Source organism: Hydra viridissima, unplaced genomic scaffold (assembly GCF_058129835.1).
Source record: "Hydra viridissima isolate aposymbiotic clone 2 unplaced genomic scaffold, HvirCarnegie_v1 scaffold_10, whole genome shotgun sequence".
NCBI classification, from domain to species: domain Eukaryota; kingdom Metazoa; phylum Cnidaria; class Hydrozoa; order Anthoathecata; family Hydridae; genus Hydra; species Hydra viridissima.
The window spans coordinates 9,725,001-9,745,000 of record NW_028324309.1 but is presented as its reverse complement, the minus strand read 5'-3'; the positions used below and the strand labels follow the sequence as shown (position 1 = coordinate 9,745,000).

Genomic DNA, 20,000 nt, shown 5'->3' with positions numbered 1-20,000 from the left:
AAATAGTAGTTAAATAATAATAATAATTATTTTATTATATTTTATAATATATTAATTATTTTTTAGTAGTTAAATAATAATAATAATTATTTTAAATAATAGTTTTAAAAAGTAAATCAGTAAATCAAGTAAAGTAAAATGACAGCAAAGTAAAATGACGAAAATAAAAGCACTATCAGCAAATCTTCCAACAAAACCTCAGCAAATCATACAAATACAATATCAGCAAATCTTCCAACAAACAGCAATAACAGCATTATTTGAAAATGTTTTTTAAAAGCGAACTTTGTTATCTATACTGCACACACACACACACATATATATATATATATATATATATATATATATATATATATATATATATATATATAAAACGAAGAAACAACAACTATGTATGTTACTTAAAGTTTCATGCCTAGCGGCAATCATCAGCCATGAAATACTTCATAGTATTTCATGGCTGATGATTGCCGCTAGGCATGAAACTTTAAGTAACATACATAGTTGTTGTTTCTTCGTTTTATATATATATATATTGCTCTATTTATACAAAATATTGAGCACTCTTATACGAACAAGAGATATTGTATTTGAAAATAATACAACTTGAAATATATATATATATATGGGTCATTCCATGTCAAATCAACTAAAAAAAAAAATTCGGCACCATACCATCTTAGATTTTGCTGATTTTTGGAATACAAGCTTGAATTAATAAAAGGAAACTTCACTCCAAATTTTAGTGTCTGACTCCTTACGGTTTCAGAGATACTGATACTTGGTCCCAGTCTCTTTTTTGACTATTTTTTTCAGCGCCATTTATTTTTTAGGTATATTGCATGACACAATTAGCTTTAACTTATAAAATACTTGTTTTTTATAAGTTAAAGCTAATTGTGTCATGCACAATTAGCTTTAACTTATAAAAAAGTTTCAAAATGGTGTAACACTTTTCGTAAGTTTTTTGATGCCCCGTACAAAAAAATGTTTATCTCGAGATGCCTAAAAGATAAAACTCTGAAATTTTTTCCTAATGTTCTATATGTAACAAACTCCATAATACAAAAAAACTGCAAGGGTTTTTTTTTTTAAATCAGATTTATTCGCATTCAAAGTCTTATAATAATAAACCCAAAAAATTTCAAAATTACACTAAAACCATGAAAATAATTAAATTGCAATGAGAAAAACTAAAACTAATAGGCAATAAGAATTGACAATCTTCCACATTTAATAAAAATAAAAAATCTTTGAAAGATAACAAATTAGTTCTCTGGTTTAAAGTTTGCCCAACTATCTTCAATGCTCTGGTGATCTATTTCACTGATTTTGTATTGTCTTCCTGTAACAGTTGTTGGAATATTAATCATTAACAATAAGTTTGTTGATGGAACCCAGCACACATCATCTCTAGAAGGCCAATAATATGACCTTGAAGGGTAACATGGATGCATGAATCTAACTAGAAAGTCTTTATTTTCACCATCAGTTTCCTCAACTAGTCCGATCCATGGATTGTTATCATATATCAAACATACAAACGCGCCAATGCTCATATTAGACAAGAATTCTTTAATAATTTCATCAGTTTGAAAATTAAAAACAAATGAATACTCCAATTGTTCAGAAACAATTTTAGTTCCAATTTTTGTGTTACTTATTGGAACAAAATTGTGATAGGTGCGGGTGCCTGGTAATGTTTTTGCAGTTGCATATCTTTGCTCCATTTCACTTCGAACTATTGTGTTTGACTCCTTAGATATGTAATAAAAATTAATTCCTTTGATTTCGTTTTGGCAAAAATTAAACATTGCAGATGCTGTAAGAATATGATTTGTTGTTGTTCGATGAAGGCTAGCAATTGAAGTTAGTTTTTTTACAGTCCCGCCAATACCATCACAGGGTGATTTACCGTGACTTGTTGCAAAGAAAGACCATGTACATTTCATACCAAAATCTTGTTCATGGTGGCATATATTTATGAGGTGTTTGCAGTTTTTGTACTGGCCAACACACCCATCTGAAAAGTAATGGACAGTTTCTATTTGATGAGAAATATTGCTTTTAATATGTTCAATTGCTAGCTTCATCACATGATAAACCATATCTACATCATGCAGTAAATCATCTGAGATGAAACATAATGAATCACATTTGAGGACATTATTTTCTTTATAATAAATTACTGTTGGATGCAATGTTGCTTGAATTTTGTTCCAGTGAAAACTTTGTATTTCGTCTTGTACAACAAACTCATAATTTTCTGAGAAATCTAAAAGGACAACAACCTCAGTACTACTTAACTCATTTTTTAACTTTCTTAAAGAAGCAGCTTGACTTTTTGCAATGTAAGAATGAACAGTAAATTTTTGTAACTTATTTTTCAAAATATTAATAAAGCTACTTGTCATTTCTGTTAGACTTAATAGCTCAGATCGGTCTGTTGTTTTCCATTGTTTATAATCTATACAATAATCATCATCTTCATCAATATCGTCTTGAGAGTATAACTCATTTTCAAGATAATGTACTAATGCAGAATCTTCTGGGCACATAGGGCAACGACGTATCATGCAATTCTTGTTAGCCCTACTACAAACAAGCATATCAATAAGTTCGTGATAATCCTTTGATAATTCAACTGCACTAATCATTAACTTAACATTTTGATGGTAGGTGCACACACATACTGTATGCGTACCAGATGCTCCTACTGTAATGCACCATTTTGGACGATGTGAGCAAAAGTTAGAAAAACAAGTCTTTATATCTGGATAACAGGTTTTAAACTTTGCATATAGCTCTTTTAGATTTGAGAGAATCAAACGTTTTTGCATGTGAGATCTTCGAGCTATACTAACAAAATCTTTTTTACCAGACATTAGTCTGCTATTTTCATCATTACAATAAAATTCAATAATTTTATCTACTGATTCTTGAGGTGTTTTCTTTCCTTTTTTTTTTTCAGGAAAAGATAAAATACCATTTTTCTGCAGCAATTTGCGTGATATCTGCACCATGTAATTAGTAACATTAAATTCTTTTTCTATATCTTTGTGTGACCAAGAAATTGGAACCAGTGTTAGTAGTTGAATTTTCTGATTACGATTGGAAATTAACATTTTTTCTTTGATTTTTCTAATAAGTATATCCATGTCATTTGCTTTACCTTTGACTTCCTTAGATAATTTATTGAAGGAATCTTCTTGGCTTAACTCTTCAGGATCTATATTTAAAGTCCTTGCAATGCCTAACTTTACTGTTTTTTGAACATGTAACAATTTTTTTTTGCCAAGAGCAACTCTAGAGTGACTATTTACTGCATGCATTTTGAGAGGACTTATGTTCATAATCGTCAAAGAAGAATTAAGATTTTTTTTTAACAACTCGTTTATATTAGGATCATTATCTTCATCTTCATAAACCTGGCTACAAGTTGGTTCCATTTGTCCATCATCCTTAAATGACATAAATTTAATCATACATGAAGGACATATCTTTTCTCCAGGAATAACATTAATACCAATATTTTTCAATTTCCTAGCAAGTTGCATATTAATTTCTTTACATCCTCCTAAAAACATAAGTGATAACTACTGCTTCAGTAAATATTTTGTAAAAATATATATAATTTATATAAAATTACAATAAAGTTTTCAAAACGTTTCATGATTAAGTAATAATACCTTTTCTTCTTTTTCCTTTGTGTGAATTAAATGGATCACAGCAAGTTATGTGGATTGCCGAATAACGTTTTAAATAAACATATTCATGGTGTAGGCAAACCGTTGCATTTTCATCATATTGAATGCCAGAACGACTAATTATCAAGTCTTTTTCAACATCATTAAGACTTGAAACTTTCTTGATATCATGGGATTTTACATATGTTTGTTTGTTACAAATTTCTTTATTTGTTATTCCAATTGAACATATTTCTTTAATATTCATATTTTTTAGTTCTGTAAGAAACAATTTTAAAATAATTATTGTTTGAAGATTTGAAAATAGAAAATCCTTTAGCTATTAAACATAATGATCTTAGATGTGAAATGCAAACAAGTTTATATGTTAGAACTGCACCTGAGACAGCAAGATTCTAAAAATCTTTTAAAAAAATGCAAAAAATAAATGCAAATAATTTTTTTTCATTATAAAATAACAATTTTTTCCTAATTTTTTTATAAAACTTTGAATAAAAATAAATCTGATTTAAAAAAAAAAACCCTGCAGTTTTTTTGTATTATGGAGTTTGTTACATATAGAACATTAGGAAAAAATTTCAGAATTTTATCTTTTAAGCATCTGGAGATAAACATTTTTTTGTACGGGGCATCAAAAAACTTACGAAAAGTGTTACACCATTTTGAAATTGAATTTTCATATAGAAGCTTAAATTTTTGTGTATTTTACCCATGATTTTTGAGTTCCTCACCCTAAAAAATAGTTAGGTAGAAATTTTTACCACTATTAAACAAGTATTTCATAAGTTAAAGCTAATTGTGTCGTGCAATAAGTCAAACAAATAAATGGCGCTGAAAAAAATAGTTAAAAAAGAGATTGGAACCAAGTATCAATATCTCTGAAACCGTAAGGAGTCAGACACTAAAATTTGGAGTGAAGTTTCCTTTTATTAATTCAAGCTTGTATTCCAAAAACCAGCAAAATCTGAGATGGCATGGTGCCAAGCATAAATTGAATTGAGCTGGAATGACCCATATATATATATATATATATATATATATATATATATATATATATATATATATATATATATATATATATATATATATATATATATATATATATATAACACAATTATACCTTTATAATGTATTTTGTGTCATTTATTTTAAGTTTTTTATTATATATTGTATGTTACTTATATGCATTGCATGTTATCTTTTTGTTCAGATAAAGAATGATTGATGTAAATTATACGTTTGAGTGCCCACTATGGCCTGATTCTCCCCACCAATGTTCTACAGTAATGTTTATACAGCGTGTTGTCTCTACATTATCACTATTGGGCTGTCTTTTTGTTATTATAATAATATGTCTGTTTCGTGCTTATCATATTTTTATTCAGCGCCTAATTTTATTTCTAAGTATATCTGCAGCATTTCAATGTGTCAGTTACTTGATCAGTGATCTTTATACCAATAAAGTTACATGCCAATTTCAAGCATTTATTATGCAGTATTTTTCATGGTCTACTTTGTTGTGGGTAGTAGTAATAACTATGAATATAATACTCTCAATCCAGAAGGTTTCCTTTTGTAGATTTGAGAAATACTTTCATGTATTATGCTGGATATTTCCTATCTTTTGGGCTTCTTTGCCTTTTATAGGGAATAGCTATGGTCAAGCAGGCGTTTGGTGTTGGATAAAAAGAGAAGCTACAGCACTTCGTTTTGGAACCTGGTATATTCAGAAATTCTCTATTATTTTGCTTCTTGTAATATCCTACTTTTACATACTTTTGAAAGTGTTGAGACAAAAGAGTCAGTGGAATGGCACACATAATGCAGATGCTGCACAAGAAAACGGATTTTTATTAAAAGAAGTAAAACAACTTGCAGCCTACCCTTTGATTTATTCTTTTCTTTCTCTTCCTACACTTGTGTATCGAATTGAAGATGCTGTTCATCCTGATGAACTTCCAAAGTATTATTTACTTGTATTGAGTGTAATATTTTCTCCAGCAATTGGTGCTGTTAATGCTGTAGTGTTTGCATTCTATGGAGACATCCAAAAAAATTTGTCTTTGTCACAACTTAAGTTGGCAACAATATCATGGTTTAAAAGATCAAAAAATGCTAATGTAATTCACAATTATGAAGTTGATGACCAAGTTAACATTATTAGTGACAGTGATAGTAACTGTTGAAGTTGATTAAGAACTTACTGTTTTTTTTTTCTGTCTAAAGAGGATTTAATTTATTGATTTTATGGTGTGGAAAGTAGATATAAAATTTAATTTAATTTGAATGTGTAAATACATTACTTGTTTTACAAGTGAAAAATTTTTAATGTTATATTTCTAATTATGGAATAATTTTTAAAGAATTTTTTTATTTTTTTAAATAATTGTTATTTCAAATTATATTAAAGGCAAATAATATTTGGAAACATAAATTTTATATATTAGCATATTTGAAATTATATAAATGAAGAATTATATATGAAAAGAACTAAAGCTTTAGATTATTGTACTTTGGCATTATTACTTTACTGTGGTTTATGTTTTTTTTGTTTTTTTTGTTATGTTTAATGATGTAATAAATGTGATTTTTGTTATTGTTGTATTTATTTAATTTGTGCTTCTACTGATGAAGCTTTCTTTTTTAAGCTATGTGATTTTTTAAACTAAGTTTTTAAAGCAAACATCTCCATGTTTTATAGAAAAATATAAAATGGCTGAACAGTCGATTGTTACTACAAAATCCTTGTTTACACATGTAGCTGGTTTGATTTGGTGTGGTTTTGGGATTTATAATGATCGAGTTTATTACAACATGCCAGGATTTCAAAAGTATGGTGGGCGCTTTCAGTTTTTGACAATGTGGGCTTCTTACCTTTTATTTCTTGGGACTGCTATAGGAACAATTGTTGATCTGAGCCAGCTAGTAAAAAGAAGGAATGAAAAGAAGAGCAATTTTAAAAAAGGTTCTTCTCTTTTACTATTACGAGATGATTTCATGGTGATATGGACAACATTAAACTGGCTTGTTCCAATATTATATTGGTCTGTAGCATACTTTGACCGCCAAGGTATTCATCCAATAGAAGTCGAGTCTTTTTATCCTTTTAATGGTTGGTTTAATCACTATTTGCACTCTATTCCTGCTTTTTATGTTCTGTTAGCTGTCGTTAATGTAAACTACACTCATCCTCCACTCACCAGAGCTTTGGTATATATAATTATTTGTTTTTTAGCTTATATAAGTTGGCTTATTTGGTTAGCAAAGTTAAATGGTGTGTATGTATATCCATTCTTAAATAAACTGAGTACAGAAGGTTTTGTGATTTTTATTGTGAGCTCATGCTTGTTGGGATTGTTTGTGTATCTGATTATTAAATACTTTTCTGTGATGCTATGGGGAAATTCTCACTTTGATACAGCTCAGTCAAAGTTAAAGTAAATTATTGGTCTGAAAAGTTTGATGCCACCCAGTTTTGTTGAGGCTGTATTTTGATGAATGGTTTTTTTAGATTGTTGTTGAAATATATATTTCTGAGAAGTGCTTTGTCATGTATGCTTTAATAGAACTTTTTTCTGAAATAATAAATCTCAATTGAGCAATCATAACTATGTTAGAGCATTGTTATGTAATATAGTGTTTTGTTTTTTTGATGAGGTCTATTTTGGGATTCTTTGAGTTACTAGAAAGAATTTCGATCAAAACCTTTGTTTAGTGATTTAAAAAAAGAATAAACTTGAGCAATTATTAAAAATATTTTACTGAACTATAAAAACTTAAGTATATAAAAAATCTTAATAATTTGCTGTCAATTACTTTGTTAATTATTTAAGACAAACCACCCTGTTAACTTATTTCTAATTATCGAAGATAAATTAATTTTTGTATACAGTTTTTATAATAGATTTTCTTTTAAAAGTGCCGTTCTTGAATCTAATCCTCATTTATGCAAAAAAATATTTTGACCTTTTGTAGTCACACAATTTAAAAGTATAATTAGGTTACGAAATGTGTAAAGAAAACCTGTCAGGGTATATTAGAACATACCCATAAAAAAAATATTACAATAACGTGATGGTTTAAAAAAAAAAACCTTAATGTTTTTGTCACTGATCTCAAAATATAACTGGTAGTCTAGTCAAATTAGGTTCCAACCTGGACAAAATTTGGATAAAGATGAATTTGGTATCATTCGAAGCGTAATTTTATCTGCTTTAACATATCCAAAATCCACCAAAATCCCATATTGGGCAAAAAAAGTTATGATTATTTTAGCTCACCTCACTTTTATTCAAATTTATTGAAAATGCAAAAAAAAAAACCGTCGTGTCTACTGTCAATAAGTTGTAATAACTTGTTATAAAGTTGCTTAGTCTTTATGAAATTTTGCGCAGATATAGCCTAATGTGTTAAAATTTAAAAAAATGAAATGTGCTTCAGAAATCTTTTAAATGCTGATGTCAGCAGTTTTTTTACAATATTTTTTACATAGGCTAATACTTATAGTATATTAACACACCTTTACTTAAAAATTTATTAGATATATAGTTGATATTGAGACTGAAATAAAAAAAAACTTGTTTATTAGTATAACTATTTAAAAAAACAAGCATTTTTGAAATATTTTCTTTCATAATAAATATATTTTTAACTACTGTTGAATAATTTTTCATTTAAGGTTTAAATGTTAGTGCTTTTTACACTCGACTAATATAATTAGAAATAATATCAAAAGTCAAATAAAAAAAAACATTTTTTCAAAAATGTTTCCATCTCCATCTTCACTACTTTCATATTCATTTTCGCTGTCATCGATATTGACGTCATTTTTTGGTGCATTTGTGCACTCCAAACCTTGGCACTGTCCGCAGGCTGTCATGCAATTTATTCCATGACGTCGACATTGGCATTGTTTTCCACATGGTGTTTTAGTATTAGTGCCGCAGTTATAATGTTAAGAATGTGAATTGGTGCAGGATCCTGAATAAAAAAATACTTAAGTTGAAAAGTTAATTAAAACTATTTTTGGGAGCTGGTTTAAACTTAGATTGTTTATTGAAAAATGAGTATTTTCAAGAAATCCGTTTTGAAAGTAAAATCGGCATTTGTGGTTTATTTTGCTGCTCCAGTATACCTACATTGTCTGTCTTTATAGGTACTAAAACGTCATTTTTTCCTTCTCCATCCCCACTTTGTTTCATCCATATTGACTCCCAACCATTGCTGAATTTGTAAATACACTCGAAACGAATGGTACTTGATCGCGCTTTCAGTTGGTGGTAGTCGTTCTGGCTGAATTCCTTTTTTGGAAGTTGCCACCATTCTCATATATTTTTGTTTCCTTAGTTGTGCTGGCGAGAGTTGTTTATTTTTTTCACCTATAGTAATAGTTGAGCTAAATTAAACCTCTGCAAAACAATGTGGACGTATAATTATAAAATAAACAATATTATAAATCAATAAAAAAAAATATGATTATTGTCTTGCATACCATATATGTTCAAAACCACTTGTATTCCAACATTAGCTACCTGATCTTGTGTTGCAAAAGGATCTTGGAATACTGTACATAAAGATTGAGCGAACTTACTATTCGATTCAATAAACTTCAGTACAGCTATCTTTCCTTGACTAAAAAGCGCAGAGGTAGTATCACATCCACTCCATGCATGGATAAACAACAAACATTTTTTCACGTGATATGATAAACTTTATGTAACATTCTTTATGATAATTGTTTCCGTATTTTTTTTTCATAATTATTTTAGCTTAACGGCGCAAAAAAATCTTACACATGGTTTGATCCCACATGTGAACCAACATAACAAGAATGTCTGTATCATCAGCTATGATAGTCACACATTTTCCATTTTGTACAAGCACAATTCCTTTTGTAGCAATGGTTCTGTCAGCGTCTCCTTCGCATTCCACTACTATATGACCTTTTTCTCTTAGCTTTATTACCAATGCTTTGATCAAAGCAGTTTTGTTATTGCTGTTTGACAGAAATTCAGATTGTTTGCAGTTCACTTGGTTTTTTGGTTGGAATACAATGTTGATAGACTTTCTTGCTCTCCTTTGATGTTCTTGATCTTTGATGGATGATTTGTAACCATCAAAAATAATTAAAGTATGATTACCATACTTTTTTGTAATATATGTACAATATTGTTCAATAATGTCTGAATATGTAGCTGGGAGACTCTAAAAAACTCGATGCAGCAAAGCTCCGCCGTCAAGAATATAGGTTGTGTCATTATTCACAGTTAAAATTGTTGAATCCTTAATGAGTTCTCTACCAAGCTCTGCTTTGTTTGGTTTCCTCATTAATCCATCTTTGAAGAGAGATGTGGGCTCCGGTGTTAAGTCATATTCGAAGCAGTCAGTCAAATCTTCAACCCTCTCAATTAGCATGATTAGTCTTTGGAACGAAACATTAGGATCTACGTGGACTGCATCGCCATTAACTTTAACAGATAGGCATCAACTTGGCAAAAGTCTTGACCTGCTTTGAATGCTTGATAGCTGCTTGATTGACTGCAATATTATTAAGACTGTTTTGAATCTCTAAACCCACATTTTCTGCTTGATCACAATTGATTTCATCATTCTTATCAACACATAGGCTAGTAAATATACATTGAAGTCCTGAGTCTTGAAATTCAAATGGGTTAAACAGCTCGAGCTGCTCCTTTAATGCTTTAAAATCTTTAGTATCTCTTTTTCGCCGAGACTCACCAGATTCACAATGTTGCTGACTGCTCTCAAAACGATGCTTTGTCAATGTTGAAATGGAATCATGGATTGCTCCGCATTTGTGCAAGTTACTGACCCAAAGATTCCTTGTAGACTCTGACATACCCCTTCCTCTAGTTAAGCCTCCATTGCTTTTCATTGATTTTATCATGCACTGTTCAATTACTAAATCAGGCCAAAGACCAGCCCAATATCGATCTGTGCGTCTAATACAATGGTAACCTGATTTACAGTAAAGCCAAGGATGTTCTGAATTAAGTGAGTGCATAGATTGTAGATACAACCGAGCACTTTTGGCATAGTTTATATGCCCTGTTGCGGCAAATAAATAAGCATCAGCCTGGTGGCTTCCAGATGTTCGTGCCAGTTCCCAGTTCTCTCTGCTCTGATGAACATTTTGATAATGCTAATGTATTCAAGATATTGCAACCATAGTTTTGCTGTTCTGGATGAATGGGAAAGCTGTGTTTTCAATAAGATTTGTGAATCTTATAACTTCACTACTATTGTTTATCACTTCCAAATCCATGTTTCCTTAGACCAGATCCTGATACATATTTTCTAGAGAACTATCAGCATCATCTTTGGGGCTGTCATCTCATCTTTTTAAAAAGTAGACTCATTAAGGCAGACTCAACTAAGAAGTGAGCTCTTAGTGCTCTAGCTACTGCTTTACCAGTCATTATATGCGTGACAGAGTTGTTTGCATAAATAAGTTCCAGTAATCTATTCAGCCCTGATCCCTCCATGACCATACCAATACTTCCTAGGAAGCTCATAAAGATGTGGAATCTTTATGAGCTTCCTAGGAAGTATTGGTATAGTCATGGTCAAAATTCAGCTCTACAGTTTACCAAGTACACAAAATATATTATTTGAAAAGAAAAATTAGTGCATTTTGAGCATGCTATGCTGGTATTAAAGTAAAAAATGATGGTGTCATCATTTTATGTAATTAATTTTTACATTTTTATAATTTGTAAACCAAATTTTTTTAAAAATATTATAAGAATCGCGTCATTTTTCGCTGAATTATGACAATTTATTGACAGCAAGTCGTACGGGTTCAGTTTATTTTTTTAAAAAAAATCTACAAAGTGAGGTCAACAATAATATTTATAACTTTTTTTGCCCAAAATGAATTTTGGTGGATTTTGGATATATTAAAGTAGATAAAATTACGCTTCGAATGATACCAAATTCATTTATATCCAAATTTTGTCCAGGTTAGCCCTTTTTTAGACTTATTTTGACTAGACTATGGATAGCGTATTCAATTGCCTTTTTCAAAAAAAATTAAAGCCAAAATTGGCCTCCCAAGATGGCGGCGATCGGAGCTCTTAGCGGTGATCGATGTACATTTTATAAGGCTTTTTACAGAAATATTAAAGAAAATAAATAGAGTTTTGAAAAAAAAACTAGACTATGAAATAAAGTTTTAATGACTTGAAAGAAATGAAATGATTTCTAAAAAAATCAGACAACTAAAGTAATTATTTTGATACTAAGGTAGAAAATCTTCGATATACTTTACGATTAAATAATATTTATGCATAATCTATGTACCTTTTAGTTCTTAGTTACCCAATGCAGTGTGCTAGAAGGTTGATAACATGACTGTATGGTAAGCGGCAGTGGTGTCTACTTACAATTTTGACAAATTTTATATTTTCAATTTTTGTAGCAAGATACCAGATATGTACATGCTGCATGAACTATTAGCTGAGTGCTGTGAGTACACACAACTCAGGGGTTCCTTCTAGGATTATTTAATACATATATGTAATTAATGGATATAGTATTTAATAAAAATATTAAGTACAGTATATAATTTTTTTTTTTAATGTGTTATTTTACTTATATTATTCTTTGTAATATTTCAGCTCTCAATAATTGAGTCAATTGTTTTTAACTTGTTATTCAAAACAAATCATTAAAGGGAATGTTTTGATAACATATATTTTGTATGTTATCAAACATTATCAACATTATGTATCTTATCAAAAAATTTATGATACGTAAATTTACAATAAACTATCTGCATTAAATGTTGGAATGCATTAGTACTTTCTTATCATTTCAAACAAACCAGTTTTTTAAAGTTCAAAGACAGAGGAGGTTTAATTAAACCAACTAAAAGTGTTGCTATCATATGCGAAGAAACTGAAAGATGTTTCCAAAGGTTGCTTGCCTCAATAAATGGCAACCTTCCAAGTGAAATAGGAATTCAAAATTCCATTTCTGGTGCTGTTTTGAGATCAGTTGATTACTCAAAAATGTTTAATGAGCAAACTTCTCATATGTTTGACTCAGCTATAACTGATAAACATTTATTTGCACTGATTAAACTTATTTCAGAAAACAATGCAAAAACATATCTTTATCACCTGGGTAAAAAACAAACTGCCAAAATAACTGGAAAAAGCAATTAACAAAACTTATCCTATTCAAAAACCAATCAAAAATATTTTTATGATATGTGATATGATATGATATATATATATATATATATATATATATATATATATATATATATATATATATATATATATATATATCTATGTATGTATGTATGTATGTATGTATGTATGTATGTATGTATGTATGTATGTATGTATGTATGTATGTATGTATGTATGTATGTATATATAATAACTCTAGAAGGAACCTCTGAGTTGTGTGTAATCACAGCGCTCAGCTAATAGCTCATGCAGCATTTATAATTTTTTTAGTGCCTATCTGATGAACTAATGCCTTAAAAATAAAATCAGCTGCCTACCATGCTGTTGTGTTATTAACCTTCTAGCACACAGCATTGGGTAGTTAAGAACTAAAAGGTACATAAATTATATAACAAATGCTAACTATTTGAAACTTGAGATTTCTGCACAAGCAAACAAATACTTTTTCTTTACTTTTATTAAACAAACCAAATTTAAGCAAATTAAAATTAAAATTTGTACTTAGTTTTACTGAGAATTTTTATTTTATCATATTTATTCTAAAAAACGAAAAACAGAAAGTTAATATAGAGCAAATTATTGTAAGAATATGTTTTGTTAAATAAAAAAATATTTATATTTGAAATTTATGTAAATATGTAATATTCCGTTATTTTTATGAAAAAAATCTTATGTTAAACAAAAAAACTAGATTTTTATTAGAAAATTATATATTTATCAATATTTGAGCTTAAGATATAAAACTTGATTATCATCAGTTTCTTAATTTTCGTATCACCATTCCTTAATTCCGCCGCCATCTTGTGAGGCCAAAACTGGCTTCAAAAAATTTTCCGTATACGCTATCCAGTTATATTTTGAGATCAGTGGTTTTTGTACTGTGACAAGTTTGTCAGTTCGAACCAAGAAGCCGTTATACGGAAATCAATAAAAAAGTGTGCACTATCAATTGGGGTGACCTCGGGCACTAATTCTGATTTTGTTTCCCTGCAAATTATTTTCTTGTTCACTTGTAATCTATAGATCAGAAAAAGCTACATTAAGCAAAAATTTATTAAAAGAACTAAGAACAATAACAAAAGAACTAATTTGCAGGGAAACAAAATCACAAATATTACCCAGAGTCATCCGAATTGAGTGTCAAATGTCCTGTTTTACTTTTATACGCATATATACAGTAGGTTGCATAAATATAGAGTCAGTTGATTTTTAATATGATTTTTTTCTATGTTTTTTTAAAATTTAAAGCAAACAAAAAAGTTGATAATTTAAATTGTTTTAAATTATATCAACAGTGGTATTATAAACAAAATAAGAAAAAAATTAAAAAAAAAAAAAAATTTAAGATTTTTTATGAGAAATATTTACAACTGTTAAAAAAAAAAAACAATAAAAAAAAACAGAGCAAAAATAGAGTCAGGGTGCATTTTAGTATTTTGTATGCGCACCACGAACTTTCACACATGCATGAACACGTCTAGGCATAGATTCAACTAGTCGGATGCATAATTCTCTTGGAAATTCTTTATAAAGCTTTCCTAAGGCCTGCAGTAATTGCGTAACGCTGACCATGTTCTCTTTAACCAATCTCTTGTCTATTCAAGCTCAAATGTTCTCGATGGGATTGAGATCTGGAGAACAAGCTGGCTAAGGCATGACCGTGATGTTTTTCCGATAAAGTCACTTTTTAACCGAGATTGCAGTGTGAGCCGTTGCGCCATCGTACTGAAAAATCCATTGTTGTTATCTTCCGTAAAAAGCTCTGGCTGTTGGTAAAAATTTACCTTCAAGGGTCTCTTTTTTAGTTGTATTGGTTAATTCTGCCGTTATAAATGTTGTATGACCCTGTTCCTTTATGGGAGAAGTATCCCCATTCTCATCCGCCTTTTATCCTTGGTACACAAAAACGCTCTTTGAACTTTTCACCAACCACCCTCTTGATGATTAATCTTGTCATAGCAATCTTAGCCTTTCTTAAATAGGCATCTTTATACACTCCATCTACTAACACTAACGTTACCAGGCATATTTGTGAACCCTTCAGCAGGTTCACGGTAAGGAATTTTAGGGTCTTGTCTAACCTTTCAATAGAGATAACTTTTGTCTCTTGAAGTTAGCTTTAAAGTCCTACCAAGCCTTGGTAAATCTTTGACATCATTATGTAGCTTGTGATTTTTCAACGTTGTTTATACACATTTAAGCGTCTGACAAATACCAGTATAATAGTTAAAACTGCTGAAATGTATTGGTTGTGCTGCTACCATTTTTATTTGAAAAAAGTTTAGTCTAAGTTTTAAACTGTTTAATAAATAAAGTATATAGATAATTAGCATCAATTTATCAAGCTTAAGAGTGTTTTTGGTGCGAAATGTATAACCGGGTTTTGAGTGGTATGACCGTTTATTTATTCATGAAAGAGGTGGCTTTATAGAAATACCCTTTGGACGGGGAATTTCTAGTAAAGCACCTGGAGAAAAACAGAACTTACCCAAAAAACTCCTGTATCTTTCCTTACCTAGTCATGAAATTAAAAACATCTGATAAGAAAAACAATATTTTTGCTGAATAATACGTATTAAAAATTGTGTTTTCCATCCCATGTTTAAAAAATGTTTTAAGTGAAAATGAATGACGAAATTAAGTTTTAAATACCAATCACTTTCTGCAAAAATTCATCGTTACAGCTAAAGTCTTTAACTGAAAAGCTTGAACAACTTGGTAAATAATTACATCAAAATTTATTTCTCAACTTGTACTATATTGAAAACAATTTATGATGCTTATTCTGCATGAGCTAAGCCCAGTTCTGTTCAGCTTGCAGAATTCTGACAAATGCTTAAAAATAAATTTAGCAATTTCGACCAAATAGAATTTTTCAACTACGTTAGAAAATAGTATTCTGCGGACAATTCAACCGAAAATGTTACTGTATCTTTTAATTTAGTAAATACTGCAGGATGATATTTTGTTCAAAGGCATCGGCTAACCACTAAACTTCCATGGAGGTCATTCTTTTAAGCGTTAGAATGTTTCTCTAGATTTTCATATCTTAATGCATATCAAAATTTCCGATCTTCATTTTAAATGTTGCAAGTTTCAGTGGGAAGTATCTCGAAACTTTTCTCTCCTTTTAAAGCTTCATGTTTATCTCTGCATAAATATACAAAGTTTTAAGACCAGCAAAAATGTTAAGTGTCCGTAAACGTTTCTGTTTTCGAAAGCAAATTATGCAGATTTTCTTACCTCATTCTCAAAATGAGATTTCTTTGTAGTAGTTTTGGGTGTAATAAGTTTTGAGACAAAAACATAGAAGTCATTTTTTTTCGGTTACTCCACTTTCTTGTTTGTTACCTTTTTTGGATTAAAATAGATTAGCTCAGAAACGATAGGGAAAACATGTAATAAATTTAAAAAATTGCACGAAAAGCAAAATTAGAAAAATAATTTTCTGTCTTTGATCCCCCTCAACTATTTTATATATAACGTCTTTTAACGTTTAAAATTGTGTATTGCCATAGGTTAAATAAGTTTGTGAGCTATTTGAAAGAAGACCTTTAGCTATTTGAAACAAGACCTTTATTGCTAAAGGTCTTGTTTCAAATAGCTAAAGGTCTTCTTTCAAATAGCTCACAAACTTATTTTGGATTTTTTTTGTGCAACAATTATTTTTATAGTCAAAACTTTTATTAAAATCGAATATTTTACTAAATTTTTGTTCATGACTTTTGCTAGTTTATTTTTAACAAAATCTTATTTCCAATTTTCCTTCGATAATAAAATGTAGTATTGTGATAAGTAATTTTTTAAATTCCTCTTCCAAAAAATTCACAGGATAATCTTTCTAAAATAAATGTAAGTAATAACAATTCTCACTTCTTCTACGTAGAAGCATATGTTTTGATTTAATCCAGCCTGCGTATGTATTTAATGTCATTTACTAATAACCCAGTCTTAACATTTTGCGAATGAAAAAGTAGTCAACAAAATTGAACTTTTTCTCCTTTTTTTTTCCCTTTTAGTTTTTTAGGTAATTTTTGTTAATTTGAGGATGTTGTGTTCTACAACTTTTTTGAAATAGATATATTTATTTCGTTTTATTTTTATTGAATAATGAAATATTGATCCGTTTGTATACATTCATGTGTGGAATTTATTAGGTTCATTTTTATATTTACCATTTAACAAAATCCTCCAAAGTGTAGCCTAGATAAATATCATGTGATATTTAAAAATGAATTTAAGTCCACATGCATCAGAGAAGCTGAAAAAGTTATTTGGGAGAAAGTAAGAAGTAAATTTTTTAAGTTCACTAAGCTTGTACAACTTGTTCCAAATTCGTTTTAATAATGTTTAGGTTAGCAACCCATGTTTGTAGTTTTTGTTGCAGCGATTCCCATTCACTTTTGCCAAATGTTCTAAGTCCTGCTGACCTAACAGTATAAATAGAAGTTAAATAACATTCAAAGCATGGCTTTTAATTATTTTTTTTTTATAATATTCCAAAACAAGAAGTTTTTTTTAAAAATAAATCAAAAGTTAACGAGTGAGGCAATGAAGTAAATTTATGAACATACCTGATAATTATTCGTTCGTTGATTTGATCGATCTTGGCATGAACAAGGCCAGACTTCACCACTAAATTATTTTTTTTTTTTAATCAAAAAATAAATTTAAACTTTAAATAAAAAAATCAGACAAAAAACTGCACAAAATATTTTACACTCAATAACAAATTCTTCCAAGTTATCTTCATTGAGGTCCAAAGTTTGAATGATTTTTTGGTAGGAAATTTCATTTTCGTTATTTGCTAGTGTTATCATTGTTAAAATCTTCATTTTTTCAATATTAGCAGCATGGTTCAAACCTAAAATAAAAATGAAAATAAACTTTTTTTTTCTTGGATTTAATAAATCTTTATAGTAGATTTTAGAAAAACAGTTTCTTTGGGTACAAACCTGATTTTTCTACAAACTCTGCATTGTTTGTGTAAAAGGTATAGTAGTCAGCAAGCTGTCCAGAAACAAATATTGTCAAAAGCTGAAGAAAAAAACAGAAAATAAAAATTTGTTTTCAAGAAAATACAAAAGAATTTAAAATTTATTTTTACAAATGCAAGTTTAGAATTTAAACTTAGTCATTTCACATTATAATAATTTTCTCTCTAAAATTCTATTCATGGTTTTTTCTACACAATACCTTGAAGTAACAGCAGTAATGATAAACAGATAAGATTGAATTTAAGGTATATATTTAAAAGCACTTAGGTGTTTGGAAGAGATTTAATGAACCTTTTTTAACTATAACTTAAATAGAAATTTTAACTATAACTTAAATAGGTTAATTACTTCATATATTAGTTGGCCTTTCAAAACAGACACAGGCTTTAACTGAAGTAAGTGATCCATAATGTAAACATCAGGTTTAGTGATGAAGTCAATGATGCACTCTTCTGCATCTTCTTTTGCTTGTGAGGCACTCTCTTCATCATAGGTAGAAAGAAGTTCTAACATAACTCGAGTTGCTTCTTCGCTGTAGAAAAATAACAAAGAAAAATATCAAGACACACCTGGATATAAAAACTTTGTATTTCTATTGTATGATTGTATATGTTTGTTGTTTTACAATAGCAGTAAAGAAGTAAAATTGTTTAAAATGATTTTAAGTAATTAAAATTGTTTAAGAATACTCAGATTTTAAAAAATCTATTTAATTTTCATTACTATAATTTACTTTTAAATAACTTTATTACTTTTCTATATTTTTTCTATATTTTTTTTTAACATGTTTTTCTATAACTTAATTTTCATATTTATAAAAAAAAAAAAAAAAAAATCTAACCTTCGATGTTCATGCTTTAATGCTGCATGTAATAATCTGTAACAAGTACGTTTTTCATCCAAGTCTACATTCCAAATTCCTAACCATTCCTTAACCTACAATTTAAAATGAAAACTAATCAATATGTGGAGTAAAAGCTATATATTAAAGTAGTTTATAAAAGTGATCTATAGAAGTGATCTATAGAAGTGATCTAGCTCTGGAACTTGCATAGATGCAGTTGATTACCTTTTTTAATTGGGTTGTCATCATCTTTGTGTGTCCAAATTTTACAGCTAGTTGAAGTTGCCCAATGTAAACATCATAACGTAATGGATTATTATCTGGCAGACCAATGAAAAAATTGTTCAATCTAGAATAAAGAACTTTAACAAAAAAAAAAAATTCCAAAAAACGTTTAAATATTTCAAATATTATTTTTGTTATTTATATTATTTACATGAAAATTATATTATTGCTATTATATTACATTTAACATATGATCATAAAATACATATTGTTTGGTAATATAATCAGATTTCATTATGCTTTTTTTTTTTTTGCATTTGTTAATTATGAAAGGATTTATTAAAATATTCCTACATATCCCATAAGCCATTCTGGAGATTTGGCTATTTATAAATCAAGCTAGATTATAAATTGTCCCTTTAGGCAGTTAGAAAATAGAAAGTTTATTTTGCAAAAACTTTAGCAACTTTTGCTCTTTTTAGCTGAATTTTAGTATCGAATTACATTTTAGGATTTGAAATCTAAAAAAATTTGAAAAAGTAAGAATACCATTGAAGCTTAACACTAAAAACTTTAGAGTTTATGCATAAATATGCAATCTCACAATTTATCCTAAAGTCTTCTACCATTTCAATTCAATGACATACAATTAAATTATTGACATTTACCAAACCAATTTTTCTGATGTTTAGATACCAGTGAAAAAAATAGTTTTAATAGTAAAAAGTCAAAGATTTTGCTGCAAATTTGAACTTGCTACTATTTGCTGTCTTTTTAAAACTTCATATTTTATCATGCCATATGACAAAAAAAGCCATTATAAACAATTCTTTGTTTTAAACTATCAACAAATAGTTTGCTTGAAAAGTTAAAGACATTTAAACACTTTGCTAACAAAAATGCATTAAAAAACAGTTGCTGGTTGTATGATAAACCTTTCAAGTCAGAAATCTTCAATTATTTAGAATAAAATTCTTCATAATTGCCTCTGTAGAATAACTACATGTCA

At 28.9% G+C, this 20,000-nt stretch overlaps 4 protein-coding genes and 2 pseudogenes across 4 annotated transcripts in view; 2 read left to right on the top strand and 4 right to left on the bottom strand.

Moving 5' to 3' along the window:
• Positions 1-1,082: 1,082 nt before the first annotated feature.
• On the bottom strand, positions 1,083-4,040 carry LOC149883068 (uncharacterized). Its single transcript, XM_090065387.1, has 2 exons — positions 3,690-4,040; positions 1,083-3,577 (listed from the first exon to the last, which is right to left on the bottom strand). The coding sequence occupies exons 1-2, from the start codon at positions 3,952-3,954 to the stop codon at positions 1,269-1,271; spliced, it is 2,574 nt and encodes an 857-aa protein (XP_089921513.1). The 5' UTR covers positions 3,955-4,040; the 3' UTR covers positions 1,083-1,268.
• A 782-nt stretch (positions 4,041-4,822) lies between these two features.
• LOC145182208 (cyclic AMP receptor-like protein A) lies at positions 4,823-6,049 on the top strand. Its single transcript, XM_080057504.2, has one exon. The coding sequence runs from the start codon at positions 4,925-4,927 to the stop codon at positions 5,891-5,893; it is 969 nt and encodes a 322-aa protein (XP_079913630.2). The 5' UTR covers positions 4,823-4,924; the 3' UTR covers positions 5,894-6,049.
• A 64-nt stretch (positions 6,050-6,113) lies between these two features.
• On the top strand, positions 6,114-7,599 carry LOC145182213 (androgen-induced gene 1 protein-like). Its single transcript, XM_080057516.2, has one exon. It carries the CDS (start codon positions 6,420-6,422, stop codon positions 7,146-7,148), a length of 729 nt encoding a protein of 242 aa, XP_079913642.2. The 5' UTR covers positions 6,114-6,419; the 3' UTR covers positions 7,149-7,599.
• Positions 7,600-8,442: 843 nt separating this feature from the next.
• Positions 8,443-9,141, bottom strand: LOC149883067 (uncharacterized; annotated as a pseudogene).
• A 406-nt stretch (positions 9,142-9,547) lies between these two features.
• Positions 9,548-10,992, bottom strand: LOC149883066 (uncharacterized; annotated as a pseudogene).
• A 6,206-nt stretch (positions 10,993-17,198) lies between these two features.
• Positions 17,199-20,000, bottom strand: part of LOC145182206 (eukaryotic translation initiation factor 3 subunit M-like) — a 5,015-nt gene continuing 2,213 nt past the window's right edge. Inside the window, exons 4-10 of the mRNA XM_090100256.1 lie at positions 18,992-19,115; positions 18,764-18,858; positions 18,271-18,454; positions 17,881-17,962; positions 17,646-17,789; positions 17,500-17,560; positions 17,199-17,355 (exon numbers count right to left, since the gene is read on the bottom strand). Of these exons, the coding sequence (XP_089956382.1) occupies positions 17,235-17,355; positions 17,500-17,560; positions 17,646-17,789; positions 17,881-17,962; positions 18,271-18,454; positions 18,764-18,858; positions 18,992-19,115 (811 nt within the window). The 3' untranslated portion in view covers positions 17,199-17,234. The remainder of the gene's footprint in view (positions 17,356-17,499; positions 17,561-17,645; positions 17,790-17,880; positions 17,963-18,270; positions 18,455-18,763; positions 18,859-18,991; positions 19,116-20,000) is intronic.